The 27,330-nt window shown below is 57.8% G+C and overlaps 3 protein-coding genes and 1 long non-coding RNA gene across 5 annotated transcripts in view; 1 reads left to right on the forward strand and 3 right to left on the reverse strand.

The window, feature by feature from the left end:
• Clec16a (C-type lectin domain containing 16A) overlaps window positions 1-3,944 on the reverse strand; it is a 186,260-nt gene extending 182,316 nt beyond the window's left edge. Inside the window, exon 1 of the mRNA XM_048790048.1 lies at window positions 3,939-3,944. The gene's annotated coding sequence lies outside the window, so the exon portion shown is untranslated. The remainder of the gene's footprint in view (window positions 1-3,938) is intronic.
• On the forward strand, window positions 6-13,109 carry Dexi (Dexi homolog). 2 transcript variants are annotated; one of them, XM_015490719.2, is made up of 2 exons: window positions 6-435; window positions 12,564-13,109. In XM_015490719.2, the coding sequence occupies exon 1, from the start codon at window positions 10-12 to the stop codon at window positions 295-297; it is 288 nt and encodes a 95-aa protein (XP_015346205.1). In that variant the 5' UTR covers window positions 6-9; the 3' UTR covers window positions 298-435; window positions 12,564-13,109. The 2 variants fall into 2 exon arrangements, with proteins under 2 accessions (XP_015346205.1, XP_015346206.1); XM_015490720.1 differs by lacking the exon at window positions 12,564-13,109 and adding an exon at window positions 5,423-5,895.
• Window positions 9,259-12,564, reverse strand: LOC125612293. The gene is made up of 2 exons (XR_007342587.1): window positions 11,820-12,564; window positions 9,259-11,658 (listed from the first exon to the last, which is right to left on the reverse strand). It is a non-coding gene; the product is annotated as an uncharacterized LOC125612293 (long non-coding RNA).
• A 2,530-nt stretch (window positions 13,110-15,639) lies between the features above and the next one.
• Ciita (class II major histocompatibility complex transactivator) overlaps window positions 15,640-27,330 on the reverse strand; it is a 26,167-nt gene continuing 14,476 nt past the window's right edge. Inside the window, exons 11-19 of the mRNA XM_015490721.2 lie at window positions 25,474-25,696; window positions 24,853-24,924; window positions 22,039-22,119; window positions 21,422-21,514; window positions 20,022-20,108; window positions 18,089-18,172; window positions 17,859-17,942; window positions 16,770-16,867; window positions 15,640-16,300 (exon numbers count right to left, since the gene is read on the reverse strand). Of these exons, the coding sequence (XP_015346207.1) occupies window positions 16,792-16,867; window positions 17,859-17,942; window positions 18,089-18,172; window positions 20,022-20,108; window positions 21,422-21,514; window positions 22,039-22,119; window positions 24,853-24,924; window positions 25,474-25,696 (800 nt within the window). The 3' untranslated portion in view covers window positions 15,640-16,300; window positions 16,770-16,791. The remainder of the gene's footprint in view (window positions 16,301-16,769; window positions 16,868-17,858; window positions 17,943-18,088; window positions 18,173-20,021; window positions 20,109-21,421; window positions 21,515-22,038; window positions 22,120-24,852; window positions 24,925-25,473; window positions 25,697-27,330) is intronic.

The raw sequence follows: 27,330 nt of genomic DNA on the forward strand, positions 1-27,330 counted from the left end.
GCCCCCTGCATGCCCGGCGCGCGGGTCGCAGCCCACCTGGACTCTCTGGGGCCCCTGGTGCCCTACGTGCAGCCGCCGCTGCTGCCCTCTATGTTCTACGTGGGCCTGTTCTTCGTCAATGTGCTGATCCTGTACTACGCCTTCCTCATGGAGTACATCGTCCTCAACGTGGGCCTCGTCTTCCTGCCCGAGGACTTGGACCAAGCGCTCGTGGACCTCGGCGTGCTCTCTGACCCCGGCTCCGGCCTCTACGATACCGACTCGGAGCTCGACGTCTTCGATGGATACTTGGAGTAGGGTGGACTACTCTTCCCCTCTCCCCTCCATGATCCGCAACCCTCGGCCGGGACCAGCCGCCCAGATCATGCCCTCGCTCCTGGTTGGGTGCGCTGTCTGGACCCGGATGGGACCCCAGGAAGAGCCCCTCCGAGGCTTGTAAGTGCCCTCGGGGTGAGGGTGGGTTGGGACAGGGAGGAGGCATTCCCAGGCTTCTGACTCCTCTGTCCACTTCCTTCAGATCTAGCTGGATGTTAGGAAGGGCTGGACGTCTCTTGGGCCCTCAACTGGGGCCAGAAAGCTTCCCCCAGGGAAAAGGAGAGCTGCTGAAGAGGGAGGGGACCCAAAACCTAAGTTACATTCTGGGTAGCTATGGAAGTTACCCCCAGAGCCTGTGGAAAGAGCCTTCGGACCCCAGTCCATCTGAAGCAGAGCTATCGCTCCTCCCCCCAGCCTCTGCCTGTCTTGATGATGACCTTGGCATTTGGGGGATTCTCACTAGTCCTGGGAGGATAGACTAGGGGTAGAGACCAAGGCACTGACCACCTTCCCACTGTGGCCCCTTGAGGGACTGGGTGGGGATTAAGTGCAGGGTCCCCCAGGCCAAGGCTGTGAGAAGAAACCTTCAGCAAAGGACTCTGTACTTCCTTTTGGCCTTGGGTTTGCTGCTGTTTTGGAGTCAGGTTTCAGGGTGTCCCAGCTTGTCAGCTCTGCAGCTGAAATCTGCAGGGGCTGCCAGTTTTGCAGGCTGCCTTCACAGAGCAGGCAGGCTGGGGGTTGGTGCTGGAGCTGGCTTTGTCTGCAGTGTTCGCAGGTCCTCAAGGGACTCTTAAGGAACCACAGGATTGTTGCACTGAGGTGTTAAAAGTCCTGCCTCTGGGCTTAGCCAGGGAGCTTTGAGCCCAGCCCATGTTGCATGTTAGAGGTAGAGAAATGAAGGTACAGGGAGGACTAAGACCGACCAAAATCACCCAACAAGGCAGCTGGAGTAGGGGGAGGGAAGGAGAGAAAGACAGAACACACGTGTACTAGGAAGGCTGTCAGGGTCCGTGGGGAGGGGCTGCCTCATGGGGCAGACAGGAACTCGTTGACTGAGTCCTGGGGCTGAATGATGCTGGAGTTCTCCTGGGCACGGGTTCCAGTGGCAGTGAGCGGGGATGCTGAGATGTTGGGCAGGGGCTTCTTTTAGAAAGCAGACACTGGTGCCACTCACCCCAAGCAGGCAGTCTTCTCCTCTCTGGGGCTGCCTGTCTTTGCCAACACGACCATAGTCAGGGTTTCTTATCACTTCCAGATGCCCAGCAGACTACCATGGGCTGGGTAACTTAACATATTTATTCCTCACAGTTCTTGTTAACAGCACTAAACCTGCTCCCAGGACTTCCCTCATGACTAACCCACCTCCCAAAGGCCCCATGTCCTAGTACCATCCTATTGAGAACAGGGTCTCAACATAGGCACGTGGGAGAAAGCAAACATTGTTGTAGAGGGTGGGGCAGGACCTGCTGCAGCTGTACCGGGAGCAGTGGGCTTATCTACGGGGTCCAGAGTGAGGTTTCTTTGAGGAAAACTTTAGTTGAGCTAATTGAGATCCTAGCAAGAGCCAAGTGCCAGATGGGGTATGTGCCAGCTGCTCTGCATTTCCCCAGCCTGCCTGCCTGCCTGCCTTCCATCCGTTTTTTTATTGAACAAATGCTTACTTGTTCAGTACTGTGCCTGGGGAGTGAATGCAGTGAGCAAGACAGACTCAGCCCTGGCACGCCTGGCATTTGGTGAGGAAGACTAGCAAATATCCAGACAAGATAATGATATTTTTTTACAGAGCTCTGAGGACATGCAAGAAGGTTGTGAGCTTCCCTGTTGTGTTCACTGCTGTGTCTTTAGCACTTGCACCAGAGCCTGGCATCTGGTAGATACTCTGTGTAGACTGGTGAGGCTTAACACTAGGGCCAGGCTGCTTTAGCTAGGGAGTCAGAGAAGTCCTCTCTGAAGAGATGATACATTTAAGCCGAGCCAGAAATCAATAGAAGGAGCCAGACACAAAGATCCAGAAAGAGCAATCTAGACAGAGGGAACTGCAAAAACTAGGACACTGAGATGGGAAGAGTTGGGAAAGAGTTGGTTTATCCAACAACTGAAAGACCAGCACAGCTGGAGAGCAGCCTCAGAGAGGTCAGGGATGAGTAGCAGGGACCACACCACATCCTCCGAGACCTGGGATGCCACAGCCAAGAGCAGTGGACAGCCATTGGAAGGTTTTAGGCAGGGTAGTTTGTAAAGATGACTGTGGCAGCTGTGGGGAGAGTGGGCTGAAGGGTAGTGCCAGCAGGAAGCCAGCTGGGGGGCTGTCAGTTGTCTAGCTGGAGGTAGCAGGCTTAGATGAGGCAGGTCAGTGACTTCAGGGAAGTAGGGACTGAGAACACAATCAGGTGAGCCTCCGGGGTCCAGTGTTCCAAATCTACTGAATATGGACCGAAAACCGTATACTCCTGGTTTTAAGCTCTTTACATGTTCATTCATTTGGCCACTCAACAAACATTGACTCTGTTGTTCTTCTGCCAGGCTGTGTGCTAGACCCCCATGGTCCCAAAATGAATCCCTATCCCCAAGTCAAGAACTTGACTTTCATATAGTGTAATTTGGTGAGGAACATCTTATTTTATCTTCTCACCACATCAATAGAAACACTTCCGTTTCCAAATGAAAACATTGGCATATTCTGGACTGAAAACTGAAGCCCAAATGCTTTGACATATTTTGCAGCAAATGCTGTTTGAGCAGAAACAGCAGGAAGCGTCTCTCAGGGACACCCTTGCAAAGCTCTTGGAGTAACAGGGCCTGACCCTGGGAGGTGGAGGAGTGGGGGGAGAGGCTGGGAAACACCTTGGCCTGTGTTGGAAGCCACACTCAGGACTCCCCTCTTCCCATCCCCAAACCCAAACTGACCTGGACCTCAGCATGGGAAGCCCAGACCCAGGAGGGGCAGCCAGCCACGGGAAGGCCCTGTGGGAAAGCTGTGGAGGTCAAATGATTGAACTTATCTCTGGGCCCCTTTGCATAAGCAGAGGAACAGCAGGGGTCAGCTCTTCTTCTGTCTCACTCGTTCCCGTGTGGACACATGTTCCGCACCAGCCCAGCCAGGCAACGCCAAGGGCATGGGCCTGCCAGGCAGAGGGGCCTGGGTGGATCTCAAGGTGGAAAGGGGTACCTACATTTGCTCCCTCCAAGTGTCTCTCTTTCTCTTACCTGTGTAACCACATAATTCAGGCTCTCATCAATGTGCTGAGCACCTATTTGGGGAGGCAGCATTAGGGCCAAGGTTAAGAGCCAGAACCCTGGGTTCAGAGTGCCTGGGTTCAAATCCCAGGCCTCGCTGTGACATTGGGCATGCTATTTATCCCTGCCATGTTTCCATTTCCTCTTCTATAAAACAGGCATAATGAAAAGCTGCCTTATTGTGGGGATAAGTGCTTAGACCGCCTGTATGTAGTAAACAGTACATTAACTGCTGCTATTGTTAATGGGAAGCTGTAATTAGAAGTAGGTACCTATGGGCCCTTGTAGATGCATTTAAAGGGGTTTTAAACCTTACTTATGTGCATGACTGGATATTTACATCCCGTGATGAGCAGAAGAGGACCGGCTGCCTGAGCCCAGGGAAGGTCCAGGAGTGGTCTACCCACACAGACCTCCACCACTGCCTTCCCACCCGGGCCCCTTGGCGCTCTGGAGACTGGCTTTGCAGTTTCCCTAGAGGTTGATCACTGCCCAGCAGCATAAGCAGGTTATCAGAAGCTCGCTCTTTCCCAGGAGAAAGAGTGCTGCGGCTGGCCTTGGGGACCAGAAGATTCCTCATGTCCCAGCAGCTCAGGTACAGAGGCGACTCAGCTCTATCGATTTGTCCTGGTTCCTAATGAAGGTAGTGGGTGCCTGCCAGTTCTCCTTGGGCACACGGGAGTGCTGCAAGAGGGGACTCGGGAAAGCTGCCGCCAGAGTCTGCGTGGCGTGCTGCGGCTGGGATTTGGAGCAGAGGGTAACCACCCTTGAGTCTGTAGTTTCTCAGGGCTTCACAGGTTCCTGTGTCTCTGGGGAGAGGGGGGGACACACAACTGCCCCTTCCTGATCCACCAGCCCTCAGCCCTTGTGTGACCTGTGCTGTCAGCAGAATACCCTGGCTGGCCATGTCACTACCCAACTCAGAAGTTCACCCCTTCCATGGGGACCAGGCACTATCAGATTCAAGTCAAGGAGAATCCCACAGACAGATCCGAGAAACCAGGCCAGAGAGTTCAGCTGTCACCCGGCAGGAAGACAGACATGGTGGCAGGGAGGGAGGCACAGTCCCGGCAAGGCCAACTCCAGCCCTGTTCTGACAGGAGGCTCACCCAGAAGAGCTGTGGCCACCCCTTTGGACAGGAGGAGACTGTATCTCAGAACAACCGAGATGCCAGGGGCCTGGCTCCTCACGAGCGGAGAGTTTAGCCGGGCCTGCTCCACCCTCAGCCCCGAGTCTGTTTTGCTAAACCATGAAAAGGAAAGCTCTTGTCACCCATTTTTATTTCTGATTTTTCTGCCATTGTTCTTGGAACTTCTGAACGCATAGTCTGCATTTGGGAAGCCGTGACCACAAGGAAGGGACAGACCTCTTCATCCCCGTCTTGCAAGTCAAGGAGCTGAGGCCTAGAGGGGGAAGCGAGCCACCCTGCTGGCCCCGCACTGCCACTGCCACTGCCACTCAGGGACCAGGAGGGCAAACACAAACTCGGATTTCGCCAGGTCTCTCACTCTGTGTGTACTCTTGATCCCTTTTTTCTGATTTTTTCTTTAAAAACTTTATTTCAAAATAATTTCACACTTATAGCAAAGTTGCAAGAAGAACATAAAGACTCCCCATGCTCTTCACCCAGAAGCTCCGGTTAACATTTGGCTGGTGCATACCACGCACGCCTGCCCTCCAGTGCTGGTGTGTGTGTATACGTCTAGGTATTTCTCTGAACCCTTTGGGAGTGCGTTTTGAATATCATGCTCCTTTATCCCAAAATATTTCAGGGATACTGAGGGTTGAACCCAGGGCGCTGTCTCACTAGGCTCCATCCCTGGCCTCCGCTCAGCAGCAGTACTTAAATTTTACCATTTGTCTCAATAGGGCCCTTAAACAATGAAAGGTGGAGCTGGAGTCCAGGACCTCAGTGATCCCAGGTGACCTTGGCTCCACTCTCTGCCCTCTGCAGTCTGGAGCAGCTCGGTCTCCTGTCTTTCATTCGCCATCTGGCACGCTGGCTGCCTCCCTCCCTGTGGGTGTGTCTGATGTTTGCTGGGACCTAGGCGCCTTCTTGGCGGAGTACAGAAGTGGGCATGTCTCCCTCTGCCTCCTTTGGTAGCACTGGCTGGCTGTCCTCTGGCTGGTCATGTTCATTTTGATCACTTGGCTAAGGTGGTGTTTGCCAAGTCTCCCAACTGTCAGTTTACTGTTTCTCCCTTTATAATTTATGATTTAAGATGAATTACACTAGTTTTAGTGCTATGTTTGTAAAAAAAAGCCTACTTTTGTCTTTGTTTTATTTTTTGGTAGTGCAGGGGGTGGAGCTCAGTGTCCAAACATTATACCATTGATCCACACCTCTTGCCTATGTGGCTTCATTTTTGAAAAATGTCTATTTCACTGTAAAGAGAAAACCATCATGACTTGGTGTCGGTAAAAAATAGGTGCCAAAGTCATTAACTTCTGGCCAAATACCCTGGCAGCTGTAGGCCTCGGGTCCGTGGCCTGTTCTCTTTGTTGAACTGAAGGTGAGCAGCTATGAGGCAGCAGAGATGCCAGCATGCGGCTGGCACTGTCTCGAAGGGATGATGAGGCTCAGCCACGGTGCAGAGAGAGTGCTTGCTCCCTGTGTGTGCCTGGTACTTAAGGCCACCCCCCTAAAATTGTTGCTTAGGGGCTTTGCTGTTGGGCACACCTCCCCAAGCCGAGTGATCTCTGAAGTGGGAATGATAGTTGGACATGCCTAAGGGCTTGTGCCAGTTCAGTGGGCAGGTGACCTGTGTTTAATTGGCACTCAATAAAGGATGCATTCAGCATTGATGCGTCAGCCCAGAGGGGGCTCCAGCCCAGGAAGCCTTCCCCTTTCCTTGGGCACCCTTGCTTGTGGCCAGCATGGAGGAGGTGTGTTCAGGCTGCCTACAAAGCAGTACCCTGAGTGCCAAGTGCCCAAGTTCTTCACAGCTGTCCAGGCCCCAAGCATGGCCTTGCAGGGCTGGGAACTCCCTGTTGGGGAGGGCTTCATTCCTGGGATTCCTTCCTGGCAGAGGGCTTGGCTGGGTGGTTAAAAATAACCGCCCCTCCCACCTCTCCTTAGCTTCACCTGAGTCACCCCGAAGCTGCCTGGGCAGGGCCCATTAGCTCCATTACACAGGGAGGGAAACTGAGGCTTGGGGAGGTTCAGGCCTCGCCCCAGATGCCCAGCTATGAGGTGGCCGCGTCGGGCCTCCCAGATATCCAGCGCCAAGAGGTGACAGAGCAGAGCCTGCGGTGCCCCAACCCTCCTGGGAACTGGTGCTTTCCCCTTTTGACCAGCTCCACACCCAATGGGGCAGCCAAGGACCTGGAGGCAGAATTAGTGGTTTAATCCTTACTGTATTTTTAGCATTGCCTTCTGTTTACAACAGGTGATAGTGTTTTTTATCATAGTGACATAAAGGGGTTTTAAACTTGAGTTTAAAAACCCCTTGGTTTTAAAGGATTAAAAGTTAGTTTAAAAAAGATGTGCATTGCTGGGCACAGTGGTGCACTCCTGTAATCAATCCCAGCAACTCAAGAGGCTGAAGATATCAAGTTCAAAGACGGCCTCAGCAACTTTAAGGGCTGGGATGTAGCTCATTGATCAAGTATAAAGCACCCCTGGGTTCAATCCCCAGAATCCCCCCAGAAACTACATTGATTTAAAATTCAGGTTGAGCATCCCTGATCTGAAAACCTGAAATGCTCTGAAATCCAAAACTTTTTGAGCTGCTGCATGTTGCTACAAGTAGATTATTCCTCCCCTGACCTGTGTGCAGTCAAAATGCAGGTGCACTAAAAATAGCCTGTAAGATTACCTTCAGACTATGTGACAGGCATATGTGAAACATGAAGGAATTACTTTGATTCCATCCCCAAGATAACTCATTTTGTTCATGAAAATATACCAGGATCTGAAATATGAAACACTCTAGTCCAGGCACTTGGGAGAGGGACACTCAACCTGTGCTGTAATGTCCAGGTGCTTCTTGGATTGACAGGACTCAGGAAGGCTCCCAAGTCTTGGGCAGGCACCGCCTGGAGGCACTTTGTAGACCTGGGCCGATGAACTTGACAGCAAGTGTGGACATCAGAACCCAAGCTTGAGAAATGGCCCTGATTTATCCATGACACTGGCTTCCCCCAGGGACATGGACCCTTGCAGAGACAGATAGTCCTCCTTTTCCGGGCCCTTGCAGCTGCCAGGGAGGTGGCCGGGTCCCAACCATGTCCTTGGCAGTGACATGAGGTGAAGGCCCTCTTGCTGCACTACCTACTCCCAGGATGGAGGCCCCAGATGGCTGCACAGCAGCAGAGACATGGTAACCTTACACGCATGAGCAGAGACATGGCAGGTCATGTCTGGGTGATGCCTTCAGCCACTAGGTTTGGTCATCCAGTACGTGTGCAGTGGTAGTCCTAGAAGTCAAGGTCTCCTAGCACTGAGCGGGCTCTCTGCCACTGCTGGGGATGAACCCAGGAAGGGGCTGGTGCCTTGTGTGTGCTTGATGACATGGGCATTGACCCCGTTTCTAGATGAGGGAATGGACCAGAGAGATTGGGTGACTTGCCTATGGTCACACAGGAAGAGAGAGCCAGAAGTGGCCCAGACAAGCCTATTCCAGAGGAGCAGCTGGTGGGCAAGAGAACTGCCCAGAAGAACCCCCACCAACATGTTCAGAGCATCGCCCCCCAGCACCCATAAGACACAAGAATCATTTCCTAACATAGGCCAGGACCTCATGTAGGAGTCCTTCAGACAGATCCAGTTCCCAGTGTCATCCTGACAGAGAAGAGCCGCGAGCCGCTCCCTCGGTCCAGCCCTGGGAAACGGCCTGCAATGATGTAATGGAAGGTTGCCGTTTCAGAAATAAACCAAAAGCCAGCGCCCGTGACTCGTCCGTCTGCTCTAACAGGCATTTTCTCTCTGCATTCTATCAAGAGGGTAGCCTTTATCTCATAATCTCTGTCCTTCCCCTCTATTCGCTTTCCTCTGGTTTAGATCATCCAGCCTTGCCATCTCCCAGATCGTAGTGTCCAGGAGATCCCCTCTGGTGGCCAGTCACTCAGTACTCCAGTAGGATCAGAGAATCGGGGGGCCTTGACCCAGCAGACTAGTTCTGGAGTTAAAGGGAAGAATGGAGGAACTGGGGATGGGACGAGGGAGCGAGAGGAGGGCGGGGGATACGAGAGAGAGAGGGTGGAAAGAGACGTGTGATTGCACGACCGGTGTGGCCACAGACACGAGAGGTCTGCTCCACTGTGCACAGTGAGCTGAAGTGCAGTCACCAGGGGTGGAGAACTGCCTGGGCCCCACAGCTGCAGCTCCAGGCTGCTCTTCAGCTGCCACCGGCCGGACCTCAAGTGCTGACAGGAGGAGTTTGGGATCAGACCGGAAGTTTCTAAGTTTGTTTTTTTTTTTTTTTTTGGTACTGGGGACTGAACCCAGGGGTGCTCTATCACTGAATTGCACCCTTCCCTTTTTATTTGTTTAATCTTTTTTGGTACCACATTGAGCCCAGGGGTGCTTATCCACTGAGACACACCCAGCCCTTTTTTAATATTTGTTTAGAGGCAGGGTCTTGCTGGGTTACTTAGGGCCTCACTAAGTTGCTGAGGCAGGTTCTGAACTCTCATGATCCTCCTGCCTCAGCCTCCCCAGCCACTGAGATTGTAGGCAGGTGTCACTGTGCCCAGCTTCAGCCATTGAGATAGGGTCTCTCTAAATTGCTGAGGCTGGCCTTGAACTTGCAATCCTCCTGTGTCAACCTCCTGAGTTGCTGGAGTTACAGGCGCGTTCCACCATGTCCAACACATGGGAGTTTCAAACCCCAGCACTGTCCCTTGCAAGCCATGTGGTCTTGCACACCTTTCTTCACCTCTGAGCCCCATCCAAAATGCAGGTGACGGGCCCATGTGGCCTCACCTCCGAGGGTGTCTTGAGGAGGAAGTGAGCTAAGAGGATCAGAGCAGCTGCCCTCGGCCAGGGAAAGGCCGAGAGTGCCAGCCTCCACGGTGGTTGTCACTGGGGGTTGCCAAGGCTGCACTTGCAAGCCAGAGTAACTAGGGGGTTGATCTACCACAGCCAAAGCAGGTGACAGGAAAGTCAGACTGTTCCCGGGACATCTCCAGCCACATGCACTGAAACCTAGGACCACAGATCACGTCACTCCTCAACTCTGTGTGACGTTAGGCACATCGCTGCCCTCATCAGGCCCCTTTATTCTCAGCTGTGGAGGGGAACCAACTGGGGTCAGGGTCTCCCAGGACTCCTGTGACACTGTCATGTCCTCCGCGCTGCTGCCTGCACTATTATTACCTGGTGGTTCTAAGTCAGCTCTTTGTAGAGTGAAATAAGTATTTTGAAAACAGAAGAACTTTATGATACTACAAGACATGGAGACCTGGCCTCGTTATAACAGGCGACCGGCCGGTGGATACATTGAGAAGGAGGGGCATCGGGAGTCCCAGCCGCAGGCCGGGGAGGGCCTGCACACGCTGGAGGTGAGCTCCTGTGACGTGTGCCGGGAGCCCCTGCCTGACTAGCAGCTGTCGGGGGCTCTGCCAGGATGCTATTCGCAGTCACAAGGCAAGGGGTGAGGCCTCACCGTGGTTCTGTGTGTCCAGCACCTGGTCCACACGCCTGAGATGGACTCTGGGACCACCTGGGCCTCAGGACTGAGCACAGTGGGCCTCCAGGAGGGTGAATCCAAGTCATAACTGCGGCAGGTACTGGTCCCGTGGGTTCCACACCACTGCTGCCCCACCCCGCCCCTGCCAGGAGACCCACAGGTTCCCTGGAGGAGAGGTCGAGCAGGTGGCCTCTGGCAAGACGGAGAGGAACCCCTGACACCTTTCTAGAGACGGAGCTCCTGACACCGGATGGGGCCCGAGGGTGAAGGGCCTGCCCGGGTCAGCCGGAGCCAGGGAAGGCTGCTGAGCAGCGGCAGCCCGTGTTCTCAGCTGGCCTTTGGCAGAGGAGTCCAGCAGAGGATTCGTGAATCTTGGCCAATTTGGCCCCGGCCTCCTCCTCATCCCCACCTGCCCTGTTCCCACCCACAGGTGGCTCCTGACCTGCGGTGCCTCAGCTCCCCAGCCCCGCCTCCCCCTGGGTGCCCTTCATGTGCAGCTTATCCCCGAGCTGGCCTCATGTGTCCCTCGGCTCCTTCCTGTGGTCTCGCCTGCTGCCTGGGCTGCTGTCAGTCACTGCATAGATTTTGCCTGTCACAGAGTAGGGCCACCTGTGCTCATCACAGTGCTCGCCTCCAGCTTCTGACCCGGGCCTGGCCCGCAGGATGCCTGCCATTATGGAGTGCTTAAAGTCTCAAGTGGGGGTTAGAGGTGGGGCGTTTGCCAGCACCACCCAAAATCAAAGGTCAAGTGGGACAAGGTCAGGGAGTCAGAAGCAGGCTGCAACACTTCTGACCCTTGCTGAACCTTAGTTTCTCCACCTACCAAATGGCATAGTCCCTCACCCAGGAGGTGGACAGCGGCTGGACTGGAACGGCCGGGTAACGCGCCATCTTGGCAAGCTCTCCCAGGCGCAGACTGAGACGACAGGGATTCAAGTGCAGGTTATTTATCTGGGAGATGATCCCAGGTGGGAAGTGAGCCAGGAAAGGGAAGGAGACCAGGAAGCAATGTCACTGAGCAGGTCACCCTGTGTCCTAGCTTGGTCTTACTCCAGAACTCAGGAACCAGAGTGAATGCAGAATGCGCCTCAGAGTTGGCCAGCCTCTGGTGAGGGAGCCGGGGTGTTGATCCTGCACCTTGCAGGTCCTCCCCAGGGGAGGGCAGCTGTGGGAGACACTAGCTCTGGCAGCCGAGGGCCAAGCAGCTCAGACGGCGGGCGCTGGGCTGGCAGCCACCAGGCCAGGGTGCTGGGAGGGTGAGTGCCAGGAAGGATGTGGGGCGCCACAGGCCCGCCCGGGAAGAGCTCACAAAATGCTGGCTTCCTCCCCAGAGTCGCCACTGTGCCGTGCCAGCCCTGCCTCTCGCGCTGTCCAACTCCCGGCAGGTCGCTGTGCTTTCGTGGGCCTCAGGGGTTCAGCCTGTAAAATGATGCTTAGTTCTCAGTGGAAGCGGTTCTGTCCCTCTAGGTGACCCTTGGAAATGGGGTAGGGACATTTTTAGCCATCACAATAACTGGAAGTGCTGTTGGCATTTAGTGGTCACAGACAAGAGATGCTAGTCAGCAAGCCAGGCCCAGAAACGGTCCCCTCACATGCAAGAATTGTCCTGGCCCACTGGGCACAGTGGCACACACCTGGCTGAGGCAGGAGGAGGACGAGTGTGAGGCCTGACTCAGCAACTTGGCAAAACCCTGTTACAAAATAAAAAGGACTGGGATTCTAGCTCACTGAGAAAGCACCCTGGGTTCCATCCCCAGGACCCTAAAAAAATGCCCTGGCCCCATGCCAGTAGTGCCCTGCCGAAGGACACATATTGCAGGTGCAACCTAAGAGTTCGAATTGATTCTTGAGGATGTCTGTAGGGAGAGGCCGAGAACCAGGGCAGGGCTTGTGAGAGCTCAAAGGAGGGGGGCCTGGGAACCCCAGGTGCTGCAGAGGTGCTGGCACCCAGCTGGCACAGAGGGGGGGAAGGAAAGAGAGGGCCTGCCACGTCCTGGGAGGAAGAGCCAACCTGGGCCTCCACTGAGTGCCCTGGCTGTGGCAAAGAGCCTTCCTGGAGGGCGCGCCCCACTTTCCTGCAAGGTGGGAGGACTGCCAAGCCCCGCCTGCCCCAGCCCTGCTCCTTCCCGCAGCAGCGACCAACCCCGCAGCACTGCTCCCCCTCCCTCGCCTGCGTTCTCAGGGGTTATGTGAACTCATCAAGAGTTTGTAATAAAGATTACTGGAAAAAGACCCCAGCCCAAGTCTCGGGTTTCTGGTGATTCCCCGAATGGGAGGGGGGAGGTGGCGTCCCTGCCCAGCCCAGCCCTGGAGGCCTGGCAGGTTGGCCAGTGGCAGGGCAGTGCCTCCTCGCTGGCAAAGCCCCTTCTCCTCCTCAGGTCTGATCCCCTCGAAGGCTTCGTGCCAGCCAAGAGCTGCGTGACCCGCCCCAAGCGAGCAGAAGGAGACCGAGGAGGGCCAGGCCCGGGGGGCTCCCCGAAGACCTGAGCCGCAGCAGAGGACCTGGCCTGGGGATGGATGTTTACGGGACGCAGCCAGAGTCTGCCGCCCCGCGCCCACGCCCGTGGCACCTGCTTCCCCGCTGCATCCCGGAGAGGGCACCTCCGGGCTCCTTCGATGCCAGTGGAGCCTTCAGCCGGCTGGGTTTAGCCCGAGGCTGGTCTTGGATGCAGACCGTTTAGGGAGTGGCCCAGAAGCAGCAGCCCAGGAACCTGGGACGAGGGCAGGTTTGACGACTGGTTTCAAGTGGCTTGTTTTCTTGAGTTGGCAGAACCGAGGCCTTGTGCTGGAGCAGGGCCACGTTGCCACTCTGGCCAGAAATATATTTTTGAAAATGTGGGTGGTGTGAATGCTTGATTTCGATATACCTGTAAAAGCAACACTTAGGAGGCGCACTTATTTCCATTAAAAATGTATGCAGTTCATTTCCTTGGGGGCCTGTCTGGGTTTTGTTCTTGGAGATTTGGGAAAGGGGTCCTCATGCAGAACCTGGGGTTCACAAAGGGCAGGAGGGTCGGGTGCTGGCTGGGAGATCCAGCCGTGAGCACGGTGTTCCACGTGAACAGCAGAGTTGGGTCAGCTTCAGCTTCCTGGAAGAGCGCCAGTGATTCTCTCCCGTTTGCAGAGCACGTGGTGACTTTGGAAGGACTTTCACACGTGCCAGGTTAGGCAAGGCACAGTAGTGAACCCCACTCTGCAGGTGAGGAGGCTGCGGGAGAGAGAGTAAGCCGAGAGGACGCAGCTGCAGCCCCCTGGTCCTCGTGCAATTCAGGGAAGGAGGTGCAGAGGTGTCAGAAGAAGACGGCTGAGGCCAGGAGGCGGTGAGCACCCGAGGGAGAGAGGCCTGGGAGAGGGAGGGCTGACAAGGTCCGAGGCACGTGCAGCCACGCTGTCACACCAAAGCACCACCTCCCACTGCTAATGGGGCTCAGGAGTTATCTCCAGCACACTGCACCCGTACCCCCAGAGAGATCCCCAGAGAAGTTGAGGGGCGAGTTGACATCTCAACTCCTTCCTTCAGAGGATTGTGATGACGGCAGCATCACTCCACATCTGACACAGGGAGTCACATACCTCCCCACACACACTTGGTTAGTACCCAGGGGCACCGATATCATGGAGCTACATCCCCAGCCCTTATTATTTACTTAATATCTACTTAGGTACCCAGGATTGAACCCACTGAGCCACACCTCCAGCCCATTTTATTTTTTTTTCATTTTATTTTGAGACAGGGGCTCGCTAAGTTGCTTAGGGCCTCACTAAGTTACTGAGGCTGGCTTTGAACTTGCAGTCTTCCCGCCTCAGCCTCCTGAGCCACTGGGATTACAGGTGTGCGCCACCACACCTGGCTAACATAATTACCTCTCATGATGACTTCACATCAACCATAAAACATCCTCCCTGGGCTGCTGCAGCCCACACCAGGACACCGGGGTTGGTAAGCGGAGCCCTGATGAGTGTGCAGTCCCCATTACCACTAGTCCAGCGATTTTGTGCATTGCACAGAGCACCCAATCACACCTGCAGCCCTGTCCTGAGAGATGCAAAATTTGGCTCAAGTGTGAGACTCACCAGGGCGTGAAGCTTGAGCCCTCACTCACCCCTGCCCTCTCAGTGTACAGTGTAGAGTGAGTCAAGCAAAGTTGTGCTGGGAAGGAGTCTCCATTTCACAGGCACCCTGCTGGGTGCAGAGTTACAGTAGTGGACAAAGCGAGGGTCCCTCCCTTCTGGAGTCACCCCTAGGACCAGAGCCGACAACAGAAATCAGTGCAGAAAAGGTAAAATAGTGATGGGATTGGAGGGGTCATGGGGCCTTCCTGGTGGCTTTGAGTCCTCAAGGACGAGGCGGGAATGAGACGCAGCTGCCCCAGGGAGCTGTGCGCTGGGCTCTTTCTTAATGTCTTCACCACTGGATTGTCCCATGACCCTGTGGAGAGGTACTGTGATTCTGCCCATCTTACAAACCAGGAGACCGAGGCACAGAGAAGTCCCTTGCATAAGAGGTGAGCCGGGCATCAAGGCCAGGCTCTGAGGTGCGTGCTTCTGAGGGCTGTGCCTCCGTCCCTTAGGTAGGAAGGGCTTAGCCTGGCACTTGGCACATAGTAATCAGAGTCACCGAGGTTTACCCAGGGCTTGCCGTGTGTCCCTCGGCCCCTGCTGGCCCCACCCCCACTGGCTGGGAAGAGGAGCAGCATTTGGGAACCAGGCTGACCCTGTGGGCCTGGGGCTGGCCTGCTGCAGCTGAGCATCAGCTTCCACTGTCACCAGGAGAAAGCAGATTGTCCCCGCGGAGCAGGCCACGCCAGAGTGAGGAGCAGCAGGCCCACTGGCGGCTCTCCAAGTAGAGAGCGAGCTGGGGGCCCTTCTGGGCTTGCTGCAGCCAAGGTGGGGACCCAGCTTGGCTGGGACACAGCTCCCAGGGAGAGCGCAGGCGCGGGCGGGGCGGGGCGGGGCGGGGGCAGAGGAGCTCCCTTCTGTGGGGCAGACGCTGCCGCAACCTTGCCCAAGCCGGGAAAATGAGTTTCCCATGAAGAAGGGCCTTTCAGACAAGGCAGGACGCCGGCGGGGTGGGGGGTGGACGCTGGCGGGTGCTGTGGTGGGCAGGAGAGCAGCCCCTGTCCCGCTGGCGGGTGGCCGACATGAGGAGGCAGAGCAGTGCTCTGAACACCGCTGTCCTGGGACACTCTCTGCTCCCCTTCCCTGTCCTCTGTCACTGCCTCTTCTCTCTCTCTGGGCTACCACCCTTCCGTCCAGCCACCAGCTATGAGGAAGCCCAGACTAGCCCCATGGAGAGGTGAAGGGACCCTCAGGTCACCCCAGCCCAGTCTTCAAGCTGCCCCAGCTGACAGGTGAGCTGTCCCTGCCGAGTCCTTCCTGAACAACGGTGTGAGTGCTAACTGAAGCCGCCGTGGCTGGGGGTGACCAGACGGTAGATACCCCAAATGGAAATCGTGGTGTAAGCCCAAACCCTGGGCCAGCCGACGACCCACGTGGGACTTTATCACGTAGTGGAAAGGGCGACACAGGGCGAGGGCAGGGGCAGGGGCTCCAGGCGGCTCCCTCCCCCTTAGTGTATCGTTTGCTGGTTCCCGGCTGAGGTCCAGTGTTCTGGCCGGGCCTAGCTTTGGCCTTGGCCAAAAGTCAGTGCAGCAGCGAGTACCACAGACGGGAGCAGCTGCCACAGGGCCTGCCCAGGTTGGGGGACTGGCAGGCTGGTGTCTTCACAGTGGCGAGTCGGCCCATTGGTGCCCTGTTGGAGAGCAGCAGGGACACTAGGCGGGCCCCAGGGAGGCTGCCTCAGGCCTGGGCTCTGGCCTGGCCCTGACTGCCCAGTGGTGCACAGGGTACGGCTCAGGCCTGCTGCCGTGGCGCCCACCTGTCCACCAGGGCTCAGAGCATCTGAACAGGCTGGCGTGTGCCTGGGCCCTGGGGAGCCTGGGGTGGGGCCCGGGGCCTGCCCGCGAAGATGAGTCCATTCACCAGCTGGGCGGGCCAATCCTGAGCCGGCAGGGGCGGGGGGCCAGGATGCCGAGGCTCATGGGGTGCCCGGAAACGAGCTGGGTCCACGGAACCCAGGTCAGGGTCCAGCGCGTCAGCGTCCTCAGAGTCTGTGCTGTGGGGGGGGGGGTAGCCAGAAGCTTCAGGAGGGTGTCCCCACGGGGCAGGAGGGACCCCAGGAACAACGGGGGAGGGCTGGAGTGACTGCAGCACAGCCGGGGCAGGTGGGGCCCAGGGAGGGAGCACAGGGGTCAGGGGACCCTTGTCCTCATATCGAGCAGCAGGAACTTCTAGAGCGAGTTCCTATGATAAGCCCAAGGGCTCTGGGGCGCGACAGGCCCACCCATCAGCAGAAAGCCCTGGAAGTCCCCAGGGAAGGGCTCCCAAGGCCAAGGCTGCGGGTGTGGGTGGCAGCTCAGCCTGACCCTCCCTAGAGTCTAAGCCTTACCGTGGCCCAAGTCCCCAGGCCTGGAGGACACCTGCAGGGCGGCTGGTGACGCATGGATCCAGGAGTAGTCCCCCACCCAACCCCGGCCCTTCATTTAGATCCACCTTCACAGGGACACTGAGCCCACCCCGGTTACCTTGTCCAGAGCCCAGCCAGGGTCATCTCAGGCTGATCCGGGAGTCCAGCTGCTGCAGATGCTCCTGGACACCAAAGGGGATTGTGGGTGTCCACATTCTGCAGGGAGAGATGGGGCTCAGTGACCAGGCTAGAGGACAGGTGTCAGGGGCTAGAAGGAAATTCTCCTTCAAAGAATAGCCTGACATTTACAAGAAACAGCCCCCTGGGAGGCATCCTGCAGCTACCTATCTCCCTGGAACACCCTGCGGTCATCAGGATCATCAGACACCCCGCAGCTGGCAGTTTTACCACCCACATCCAGCAACTGCTGCTTAGAGAGCTTCCCCATCCCCAGCATATCTACGGCCCTGTGTGAACACTAAAAGTGTGCAGCTTGATCAGACACCTGTCTGGCTGTCATCCCTCTGTCTCTTGTCCCTTCATTCCTCCCCACCTAGGTTCGCATCCCTCGTTGATGTGTCCTGCTGGTGGGGACAGACAGGATGAGTCTGGGCTCCTGGGCCAGCTGCCCCCAGATCCCTCCTCCTGCCCAGCCCTGAACCTGGGCGACTCCCCCGCTGGCTGGGTGCAGACCAGTGTGGGGGTGGGACGAGCTCTGAGCCCCCTCTGTGGTTCTGCTGCTGACCTGCTGTGTGACCTCAAAAGGTGGGTCACTCTCTGTGCCTTACTCTCCTCATCTGTAAAGTGGGTCTTATAGGCGCCACCCGACCCATCTTGGAAGACTCGGGTACGGAAATCAAAGTGCTCTGAAGAGCAGCCGGCACCAGTACTGGACATTCGACATCATTTGGCTTCAAGAAAAAGAAGTTGGGACAGCACGGAGTCGCCAGGCGCACGGCCCAGGAGGGCTGGTCGGAGGCAGTCCCTACGGTTCATCCTGGGGAAGCATTTTCGAATGCCGTTGTGTGCCAACTACTCCTGAAAGCTTTATTCACCTCAACTCACTTAAACTTCCAACATCGCCATCCTCCCCCTTTACAGGTGAAGAGACCACGGCCAGGGAGCCGAGGGCAGTCTCGGAGCTCTGGTCACACCCCGCCCCACCCCCGAGAGGACAGATTCCACCTTCAGGGCCACCCAGACTCACGCCAGTGTCTCCACGTGAGGGCACTTTCTCAGGCTGGAGGCCAGCTGCTGGGCACCCGCGGCTGTGAACTTGTTGTACTGGACGCTGGGGAGAGAAACCTGTACTGACCCCTGACCCCTGGGACCACGCCGCTCCAGACCCAGGCCCCCTCCACACCCAGCCCTTCCCGTGATGCCGGACGGAGACTCCTGAGGCCAGAGCCAGCCACCTCTGCCTAGACGCCCACTCACTCCAGCACCCGCAGGGACGCCATCTCCGGAAGCGCGCGGGCCAGGCTCTCTGCTCCCAGGTCGCAGATGCAGTTATTATACAAGCTGCCAGAGAGAGAGGTGGGGAGGGCTTCAGGTGCTGAGGGCCAGGGCCAGCGGGATGGCGCTCAGCTCGAACCACTGTCCCATTTACAGAGGAGCAAACTGAGGCCCAGGGTTTTGAGGCTCTTCTCTGGTCACACGAGGGGAAGTGGCTCCCCGGCAGAGAGACTGGGAACTCCTGGGCTCAGATCCCAGACTCGTCTGCAGAGTGGACACCCGAGCAACCGTGGGAAAGGGCAGATGAGGAGGGCCCGGCTGTTCACTCTGACTGCCCCACAGGTGCCGTGAGGCTCACCGGGGTTACAGAGAGCTGTGGCCAGGGCTGGCATAGCCAGAGAAAGACCACGTCACTGGGCCAGCCTGGGTTTCTGTGGTCCCTTCCCGGCCACCATTCCTAGCAGCGTAGATGACGTGGTGGGTGCCGCTGGCACAGAGGGACGCTGTGCGCTCTTTCCTGTGCATCCTTTCCCCAGGCCAGAGCCGCGCTGGTTCTGCTTTCAGGGTGCCTCCTCCGTGGCTCAGCCTCGGAGCTGCCCTGCGGGGCTGCGTGTGACAGGCTGCGTGTGACAGGCTGCGTGTGACGGCGCGGGGCAGATGCAGGCTGAATTCCAGCCAATCCTCGCCTCATAGGTCCACGCGGAGAGTTGCGGGGACTTGGCGGCTCTTTCTGGGCAGGTCTGGGAACCTAACCCTAACCCTAACCCTAACCCTAACCCTAACCCTAACCCCTAACCCTAACCCTAACCCTAACCCTAACCCTAACCCTTCCCACGCAGGTAGAGGGACCCTGCTGCGTGTCTCTGCTGCCGAGAGGCCACGTCTGTTTGGATACCTTGGGGTTGGGACAGGCCTCCGGCCCCATGGAGCACAGGGTGTGTCGCAGCAGTTTGCGCTTAGCGGTGTCAGGAGGGGTGGCATCTCAGAGTCCACAAAACATGACGTCCACCCCTCCTGCCCCTCCACTCACATCGCAGAAACAGGAATGCCTGCGTCCAGCCTCCTGGCCACCTCTGCACGGTGAGGACTCTGGTGGCCTTTCCTACCACGTCTGCCACCTGTCCCTTATTTACGATGGCCACCACAGGAGGCCCTTCTGGCCCTGAAAAACCCAATGTCTAGTTCCTAGCACTGTTCTGGCCCTCGGTTCACGTTGGAGAACACTGGATGCCTGGCACAACTCTGGCACATGGACTATGGGTTGTGCAGTACACAACCTGTTCAGCGGCACCCTGTGCTCCTTGCTGGGTGCACCTCTAGGAGTGGACCAGAAACCATCTGCTCTGGAGTGTGACTCTGGATGTCAGTGAGGAGGCCTGGAGAAGGGGAGGGAGGTTCCCCCAGGCTGGAGAGCTAGGAGAGCTGGCTGTGCCAAGCTGAAGGACTGTGGCTCTGCCCAAGCTCTGGCCCTGGGTCTGGTACCACACCACAGCGAGCAGCATGAGGTGCTGTGCCGAGTCCCACCAGGAGGGGGCAGTGTAAGCACTGACTGGCCACAGAGTGACCGGCAAATTCCCTCCAGAGCCACCACCCCTGGACTCCAGAAAAGCCCAGTCCTGCCTTCCAGTCGGGAAGGCGCCACCCCCCCCCCACCCCACCCCCACCCCGCTTGCAGGCATTGCGGCGGGCGCTTCGCACAGAGGCAAGGCCTCCCCCATTCTTCCCCGGGGTCCTGCTGACCCTCCTGTTCAGGGCCACAGTGATGCGCGTCCCTAGGGAGTCCTGTTCAGCTGGTGCGGCTGGCTGCCCGCCTGGTGTCGTGCAAACTTGGGGCAGCAGCGTCATGGCCGAGAGCCATTGCTCCAGGGTCCCCTGTCACCCCCCAGCCCGCCAGCTCGGCACCAGGGCCACTCACCTGAGCCTGAGGAGGGTTGTAGCAAGTGAGGGCAGGGCCGCCGCCAGCTTGCAGGCCCCCACGTCGGTGATGCTGTTCTGGGACAGGCTGCAGGGGGACAAGGGACGAGGCAGAGGCTCAGGACCAGACCTGTCGGCCCCCTTCCCTCAGCCCCCATCCACGTTCCCTGGCCCCATCAGGCCAGGCCGAGCCGGGAACTCTCCCTCACAGGGTGGCCTGTAGCCGCACAAGGCACAGTGACGGCAGCGTGGGGTGGGGGTGAGGTGGGTGGGAGACAGTGGGCCCCCCACCTGCTCCTCCTTGGGAGGAGACACGTGCTGTTAATACGTGTCTGTGTTTTATTGGTGGCCTCTCCAGGCAGGAGCTGGGCTCCGCAAAGAGAGGGCTCCTATCCCTGTAGCAGTACCCAGCACAGACTAAGTGCTCAGTAAGGACTTAGGGAGGGGAGGGAGGACAGGGGGCAAGATCTGGCTTGCAGTCTCACCCACGACACGCAAACTACTGTAGGAGAAGGCTCCAGGGGTCCTCAGTCAAGGACATCACTCAGTGAATTCTGGGAAATCCTTCGGCCATCCCAACCTTGGTGGAATGTGAACAGGTGCTGATACCCCCTAGGTTCAGCGAAAAGAGCCTGTTGGTCCTCCTGCACCTTATCTGTCTCCAACTTCCCAAAGCCCAGGACAGTTAAATTATACTTCCCAGCTACTCGGGAAGCTGAGGCAGGAGGGGCACAAGTTCAAGACCAGCCCCAGCAACTTAACAAGACCCTCTCTCAAAGTAGAAAATTTAAAAGGCTGGGGATGTAGCTCAGTGTCAGAGCACCCTGGGTTCAGTCCCTAGTGCCGTGAGGAAAAATTTCAGTGTTTCAACAACAATGTTGAAACGAAAACCTATCACTCCTACTTCACCCTCTCAAGATAATTTTCTGTCAAGATGATTTTCTGCATTGTTTGCTTTCCTTACTGTGTACTTTATAATTGAAGGTTTGTTTACATGTTTGTCTCCTCACTAGATTTCCCGATCCCTGAGGTTGGGGGATTTACTGTCGTTTTTAAAGCTGGATCTTCAGTCTATGAGGTGCCTGTAATAGTAAAAGTGTCCCTTAAATAGTTATTGATTAGGTTAAGTGATTGATGAGTGGGTGAGTAAATTGAGAAAGAATTAAGTGCGTGAGTGAGTGATTGAATGATTGAATCAGTGAATGAATGAATGAGTGAGGGAATGCATGAATGAAGGGTTGGATGACTGAATGAGCCAGCAGTGAATGATTGAATGAATGAATGAGCAAGTGTGTGAATGAGTGAGTGAGTGAGTGGATACTTTGTTGCCAGAAGCCTGCTGACTGAACGGATGGATGGATGAATGAATGGAAAGCCCGCAGGGCTTTGGGGGCCACTCACTTGAGTGTCTCCAGGGCCTTCAGCTGAGGGAAGGTGGCTGAGAGCTGCGAGACCCCCTCGTCCCCGATCTTGTTCTCGCTCAGCGAGTCCAGGCTGCGTGGAATCAGAAGGGACCGTCGGCCAGTCTGGAGAGCAGCTGGCCTCCTCCCGCCCGGTACCTCCCCTCCCATCCCCCAGCCTGGGGGCACCGAGGGCCAATGGCCCCCTTCTGGGCTGAGAGTGGACTTCAGGACGTGGGCCAGGGGATCTGGGCCAGGGGACGAGGTCTAACTCCTGGCAAGCAGAATCCCTGGTTGGCTTCTTTGGAGCCGGGGAGCCTGGGCACCCCCTTAACCTCTGGGAATTTCATTGTGAGGAGGGATCAGCCCTCCCACCTCCGGGAAGCCATTGCTCTGAGCAGCAAATGAGGACTTTCAAAGGTCCCAGGAGGATTTTTTCAATTCAGATTCTCCTCTGTTGCCCTTCTCTGCAGTGGAGTCACCCGGTCATCATACTAGCCATGCCCAGGAGAGCAGGCAGGGAAGTGGGCAGGCACAGAGAAGGCTCTTTCTCTGCACGCGCCTGGGGCAGGGGCAGGGCTGCCAGGACCCAGGTAGGGGCCCCGGGTCTTTACTCACTCCAGATGCTGAAGGGACGAAAAGGCGGGGAGAATCTTGGCCAGTCTGGGGAAAGCCTGGGGACCCCAGCTGGGGCCCAACCTAGGAGGCAAGGAGCCAGGTCAGACCCCACCAGCCGCGCCTCCTGTCCAGCCTCAGGGTGGGGCCGAGGGGCACCCAAGCCGGCACAGTCCCCTGCCCCGTCCTGCATCCCCAGCCCGGCCTGGCCCCAGGGGCAGCGGTCACAGAGCCCCCACAGGAGGCCACTGGCTCCCAGCCCTCACGCCTGCTGACAGCCACACATGCCCACCCTCCTTCCGCTCCAGCCCAGCGACATGGCCCCCAAATGCCAGCCCAGGACCTCCAGTGACAAAAGGGCTTACTTGTCTTTCCATTTGAAATAACAACAAAAAAAAGGAGGGCCATTTTTGAGCACTTATTATATGCTAGGCACATGCTGGGTCCTTTCATTGGCTTAGATGTCATTTACCTTCACGACTCTGAGCTAAGTGCTCTTCTTTGTCCCACTTTATAGATGGGGAAATTGAGTCACAGAGAGGCCAAGTAACTCACACAAGGTCACACAGTCTGGATTGACATTTAGACCAGACATCAAGGGAATAAAAAATAAGGACAATGAAGGGCTGTTTTGTTTTTAAAATCTGGCTAAATGTATTCAATAGGAAGAGCAGTCTTTTATTCCCGAAATTACATCTTTTGAGCTTTTTTATATTAAAATATTATTATTTTAATGATATTTGATAAAATTATGGTGCCACCAGTTGTTATTTTGTTTGAATGAATGGAGTTGGTGAAAATTAAGAGAGAGTAATTCATTCTGGAATGTTCTCAGTCTGTAAAGTCCCAAACTCTGGGAATGTGGAGCCTCAGGAAAAGGCCACAGGACGGATCGGAGCTTGGCTCCGAGGTCTGTGCGCAGCCTGTGCCAGGCGCGTGGTGAATGCCTGCACTGTTCAGCCTCTGTCTCCTTGAACACTCAGCAAGGCTCTCAAGACGCTGTCTAAAGGTCAAGGAGACCCTCACCCGTGTTCACTCCATGTGCCATAGGAGCCTCTGCCTTTAGCCTGGCACAGGGCACACGCCTGCCATCCCAGAGGCTCGGGAGGCTGAGGCAGGAGGACTGAGTTCGAGGCCAGCCTCAGCAACTTAGTGAGACCCTGTCTCAAAATAAAAAGGGCTGGGATGTTGCTCAGTGCCCTCCTGGGTTCAACCCCAGTGCCCCCACGTATAAAGGGAGGGCAGGAGATGAAATGATGGTAAACAGGATACTGGGGGCTGAGTCCAGGAAAGACCCTGACCACAAGGGCTGTCCTTGCAGGGTTCAAGCCACCTGACCCGATGGGTACAGTGGAAACCAGAGCAGATGCCCAAAATAGTCCCTCCCTCCCTCCCTCCCTTCCGTCCTTCCTTCCTTCCCCAGAGCCTCTCTGAGGCTGCACCCTCCAGGTGGCTGTCCACTGGCTCTAGGCTGTTCCACCCCAGGGCTGCTGTCCCCCAGAGCGCAGTTCCGACCTTGAACTAGGGGGTTTTTAAGCTGAAAATAATCTGACGCCAGAAAGGGCCGCCGGTGCCTGTCCTCAGCCGTTTCCTCTTTTCAGCCCAGTGTTTACCCTGCACGAATGTGGCGCCCGTCTTCTGCTCCCAAGGCACCTGCTTTCCTGGGGTGTGCGGGGCAGCGGTAAAGGAGGAGCCGAGAGCTCCCTGGTGACCAGTGGAGGGACCGTGGGGAAGTCCCTGGACCTCGCTGGGCCTCAGTGTCCTCGTCTGTCAAACGGGGAGATGTGATAATGCCCAGGAGGCGTCACGTGGGATAATGGAGGGTGCCCTGAAGATTGAAAGGCTCCTTCCTGCAGACGCACCTGGACAAGGAGCCACCACAGCTCCTCAGGGCCCACGAGCTGGTGGGCTGCCCCGCTGCAGTGTCCTGGAGCCCACTGTCACCTGGCAGCACTGCCCAGAATGGTGCACACAGGGTGGTCACCTGGCCCAGTGTGCCTGAGACCAAGGGGTTTCCCAGGACACGAAACTCGCTATGCTACAACCAGGCCGGTCCCAAGCAAGCTGGGAGGTCACTGACCCCAGCTACAGAGCTAGGGCTCCTGGGAGCCAGGCCTGGGGACCCAGGAACTCTGGTGCTGAGGCAGGAGGGTCTCGAGTTCAAGGTCAGACAGAGCAACTTAGTGAGAGGAGACCCTGTCACAAAGTAAAGAAATGACAAGAGCTATGGACGAAGCTCTGTGGTCCGGCAGAGCGCTCTCGGGTGCAGTCCCTAACACCCTGCGCACGCGAACACACACCCTGCTCCCCGGAGTCCTTGGAACCGGAGGGACAGTCCCTGGGTGGAGGAGTCTGACCGTCCACACGTACGAGACCACCAGTGGTTCCCATACGCAGCAGGGCTGAGAACCAGCCGGGGATGGGACGGACCCAAGGGCTTAGACGCGGTGGCTGGTGGCTGGGCTGTGCACCCCGGGCCGTCCCTTGCCACAGGAGTCGGCCGGCTCCGGCGTGGAGGCATTGTGCGCTTGGCTCCGGATATCCCTCCTGCACAAGGGCCCTGGGCCTCCAGCCCACTGGGGACGGCCACCTTGGCCTCTCCGGCCGTGTTCAACAGCCTGCGGGGCGGTGAGTGGGAACGACCTCGTTCTCCGGCAAATGGGCCGGTGAGCTTCGAGGGTGAGGCTCTCCAGCACCTGCCCCGACCAGGCGCACCCGCTGCGGAAACTGGTGTCCCAGGTGGGGGACGAGCAGGCAGGCGTGGTCCTGCTGAGGAGGGAACCGGGCTCCCTCGGACGGCCCTGCCCCGGCACTTACGCAAACTCCAGCTTCTTCAGGTCGCGGACAGCAGGCAGGGTCCCCGGGGCCTCTTCAGAGGAACTCCTCAACCTGGGGAAAACGGCGGAGTCAGGGGAAGGGCCTCTCCTGTCACTGAGCCCCTGCCCTGGTGCCCCACTCTCCCGGGAGGATGACTTCCTTGGGGCCCTGTTGTCCTCCATTAAGAAGACAAACACCAGGACCGTGCGTTTCATGGGCACTTCCCAGCGCCTGGCCCAGGCGGCACACAGCAGGTGCTCAAACATCGCACGGTGAAGAAAGAGCTGAGTCAGCTAACTTCCTTTGCCCTCTGACCTCGGCTCTGCCATCTTTAAAGGCCACGCTGCAGGCCCCGGGTTAAGCTGCCGTTTCAGAGGCAGAAGGCCCCCTGTTCGCTCTGCAGGAGGGTTCCTCTTGGCCTTAGCCAAAAAAGAATGTGGCACCGATGGCAGGCGCTGAGTCAAGCAGAATGTGAGATGGTGGGCCCTCTGCTGGGTGGCCACTGCCCGGGGAGAGGGCGCAGGGTGTCTCACAGGAGCAGAGGCACTGGCCATCCCCCTGACAAGCTCCAGAGGGTCCCACAGGGCCTCCCCTGCAGGCCTGGTCCACCCACGCCCTCACCTCTGGGTCTGCACGAGGCTCTCCAGATCCTGCACGTCCTTCAGGGACTTGGCCTTAAACGGCTCGATGGTGAACTTGTCCTCTGCGGCCTGGAGTAGCCGGGTCTCCCCACGCTGCTGCAGGGACTCCCACAGCCCCATTGTGTCACTCAGGGCGGCCCTGTGGAGGGAGGGCCTCAGACCCAGGCACAGTGACCAGGCTAGACCAGAACGGAGGGGCAGCTCTAGGGAAGGACCGACGACGACCCTTTCCTGCCTTCACTTGACTTCCACTTCCCCACTCCAGACATGACCATCCAGCCTCAACGAGTCCTCCTTTCTCATGACTCAGTGGTTGTCTCCTTTTGCTTTGGCTACTAGGAAGCTCAGTGTTGAGTCTGGGGCACAACTGTGTCGGATTCACAGTTTGGGTAAAGTATGTTTAGAGGGAATCTGGCAACGATTCCCGGGAGATTAAGATGAAGCGCTCAGATTGTAGGAGGGCTGGAACGAGCCAAGTGAAAGAATGTAGGCTTCATCCCGAGGGTGACGGGATGCCCCGAGGGTTGTACGCAGAGGTGGGATATGACCGATGCAAGATCTGGGAAGACTGTTCTGGTGGCTGGAAGTACGCGGAGCAGAAGAGGATATGATGGAGGTAGCGAGGCCAAGGGGAGGCTGGGCCTCTATGTGTGAGAAAACAGGGGCTCCATCAGGGGATGGAGGGAGGAAAATGAGTTTGAGCCCAGGTCAGTCCTAGAGTCTAGCCGGTCCTGGTCCCTGACGCTCAGGGGCCTTCTGCCATTGGCCCCCCCACTGGCCGCCAGGGGTGTGAGCCCTGCCCTCCTGTCTCAGGCTCCACCCTCACCGGAGGAGCCCGCTGGCCCCCAGCTGCTGTCCCCTGCCCCCCACCTGAAGCGGGTGACCGAGGCGAGTCCCACGAGGCTCTCCAGGCCGGAGGGGTCGATGCCCGTGCTGCGCAGGTCCAGGGAGAAGTCCCGGCCGGCCGCGCTCAGGGCCTGGCCCAGCACGAAGGCGTCGGCGGGCGCGAGCCGGGCGCCCAGGAGGCCGAGGCGCGCAGGCAGCTCCTGCGCCACGTGCTGCCAGAGCGCGGCCTCCTGGGCCTCGTGCGCGCAGTGCAGCAGCTCGAGCAGCCGCCGGGCGCGCAGGGAGCCGGGCTGCAGGCGCCTCAGGTACCTGGCGAGCGCCCGGCGCTTCCTGTCCACGGAGGCGGCCTCCGCCGGCGCCACCAGGGCTCCCAGGCAGGTGGCCCACGGCTGGAAGATCAGTCCCGACAGGAAGCGCGGCGCGGCCTCCAGCCAGTTGTCGTAGGGCCTCTTCTTCCTCGGGGTCAACGCCAAATACTGCGGCAGCTCCTTGTCCTTGATGTCGCCGCTCAGGGCCAGCCACAGGGCCCCCAGGAAGCACTGGAGGACAAAGCTGGAGAAGGCCAGCTGCCCCCCCGCCGTCCCCGGCACGGGCCGCACGAGGCCTCCGGCCACCGCCCAGGTCCTCGCCTCCGCCGACGGGAACTGGCCCTCCCGCAGGGTGCCCTGGTGCGTGCGGCCCATCTCCCAGGCCAGCTTGGCCAGTCCCGCCAGGGCCCCCGGGGGGCTGCCGCGGGCCACGGGGCCCAGCAGGCCCACATAGAGCCCCGTGAGCGTGGGGGGCAGCTGGGCCTGGTCCCCCTGCGCCAGCAGGGCCTCGGAGAGCTGGCACACGGCCCTGCACACGGCGGGGCTGTGGCTGTGGGCCAGGAGGAAGGGCCGGTCCCGCAGGAGGGCCAGGGCTCTCTCTGGGTGGCCCGTGGCCCCCGAGGTCTCAAAGTAGCGCCTGGCGTAGTCCTGGGCCTGCGCGCCCGAGAAGCCGGCCACCTCGA

The sequence above is a fragment of the Marmota marmota genome, unplaced genomic scaffold, assembly GCF_001458135.2.
Source record: "Marmota marmota marmota unplaced genomic scaffold, marMar, whole genome shotgun sequence".
NCBI lineage: Eukaryota > Metazoa > Chordata > Mammalia > Rodentia > Sciuridae > Marmota > Marmota marmota.

What these genes read in the sequence shown, in the direction of transcription:
- Dexi (XM_015490719.2), top strand. Translation starts at nt 10, where the DNA reads ATGCCCGGCGCGCGGGTCGCAGCCCACCTGGACTCTCTGGGGCCCCTG.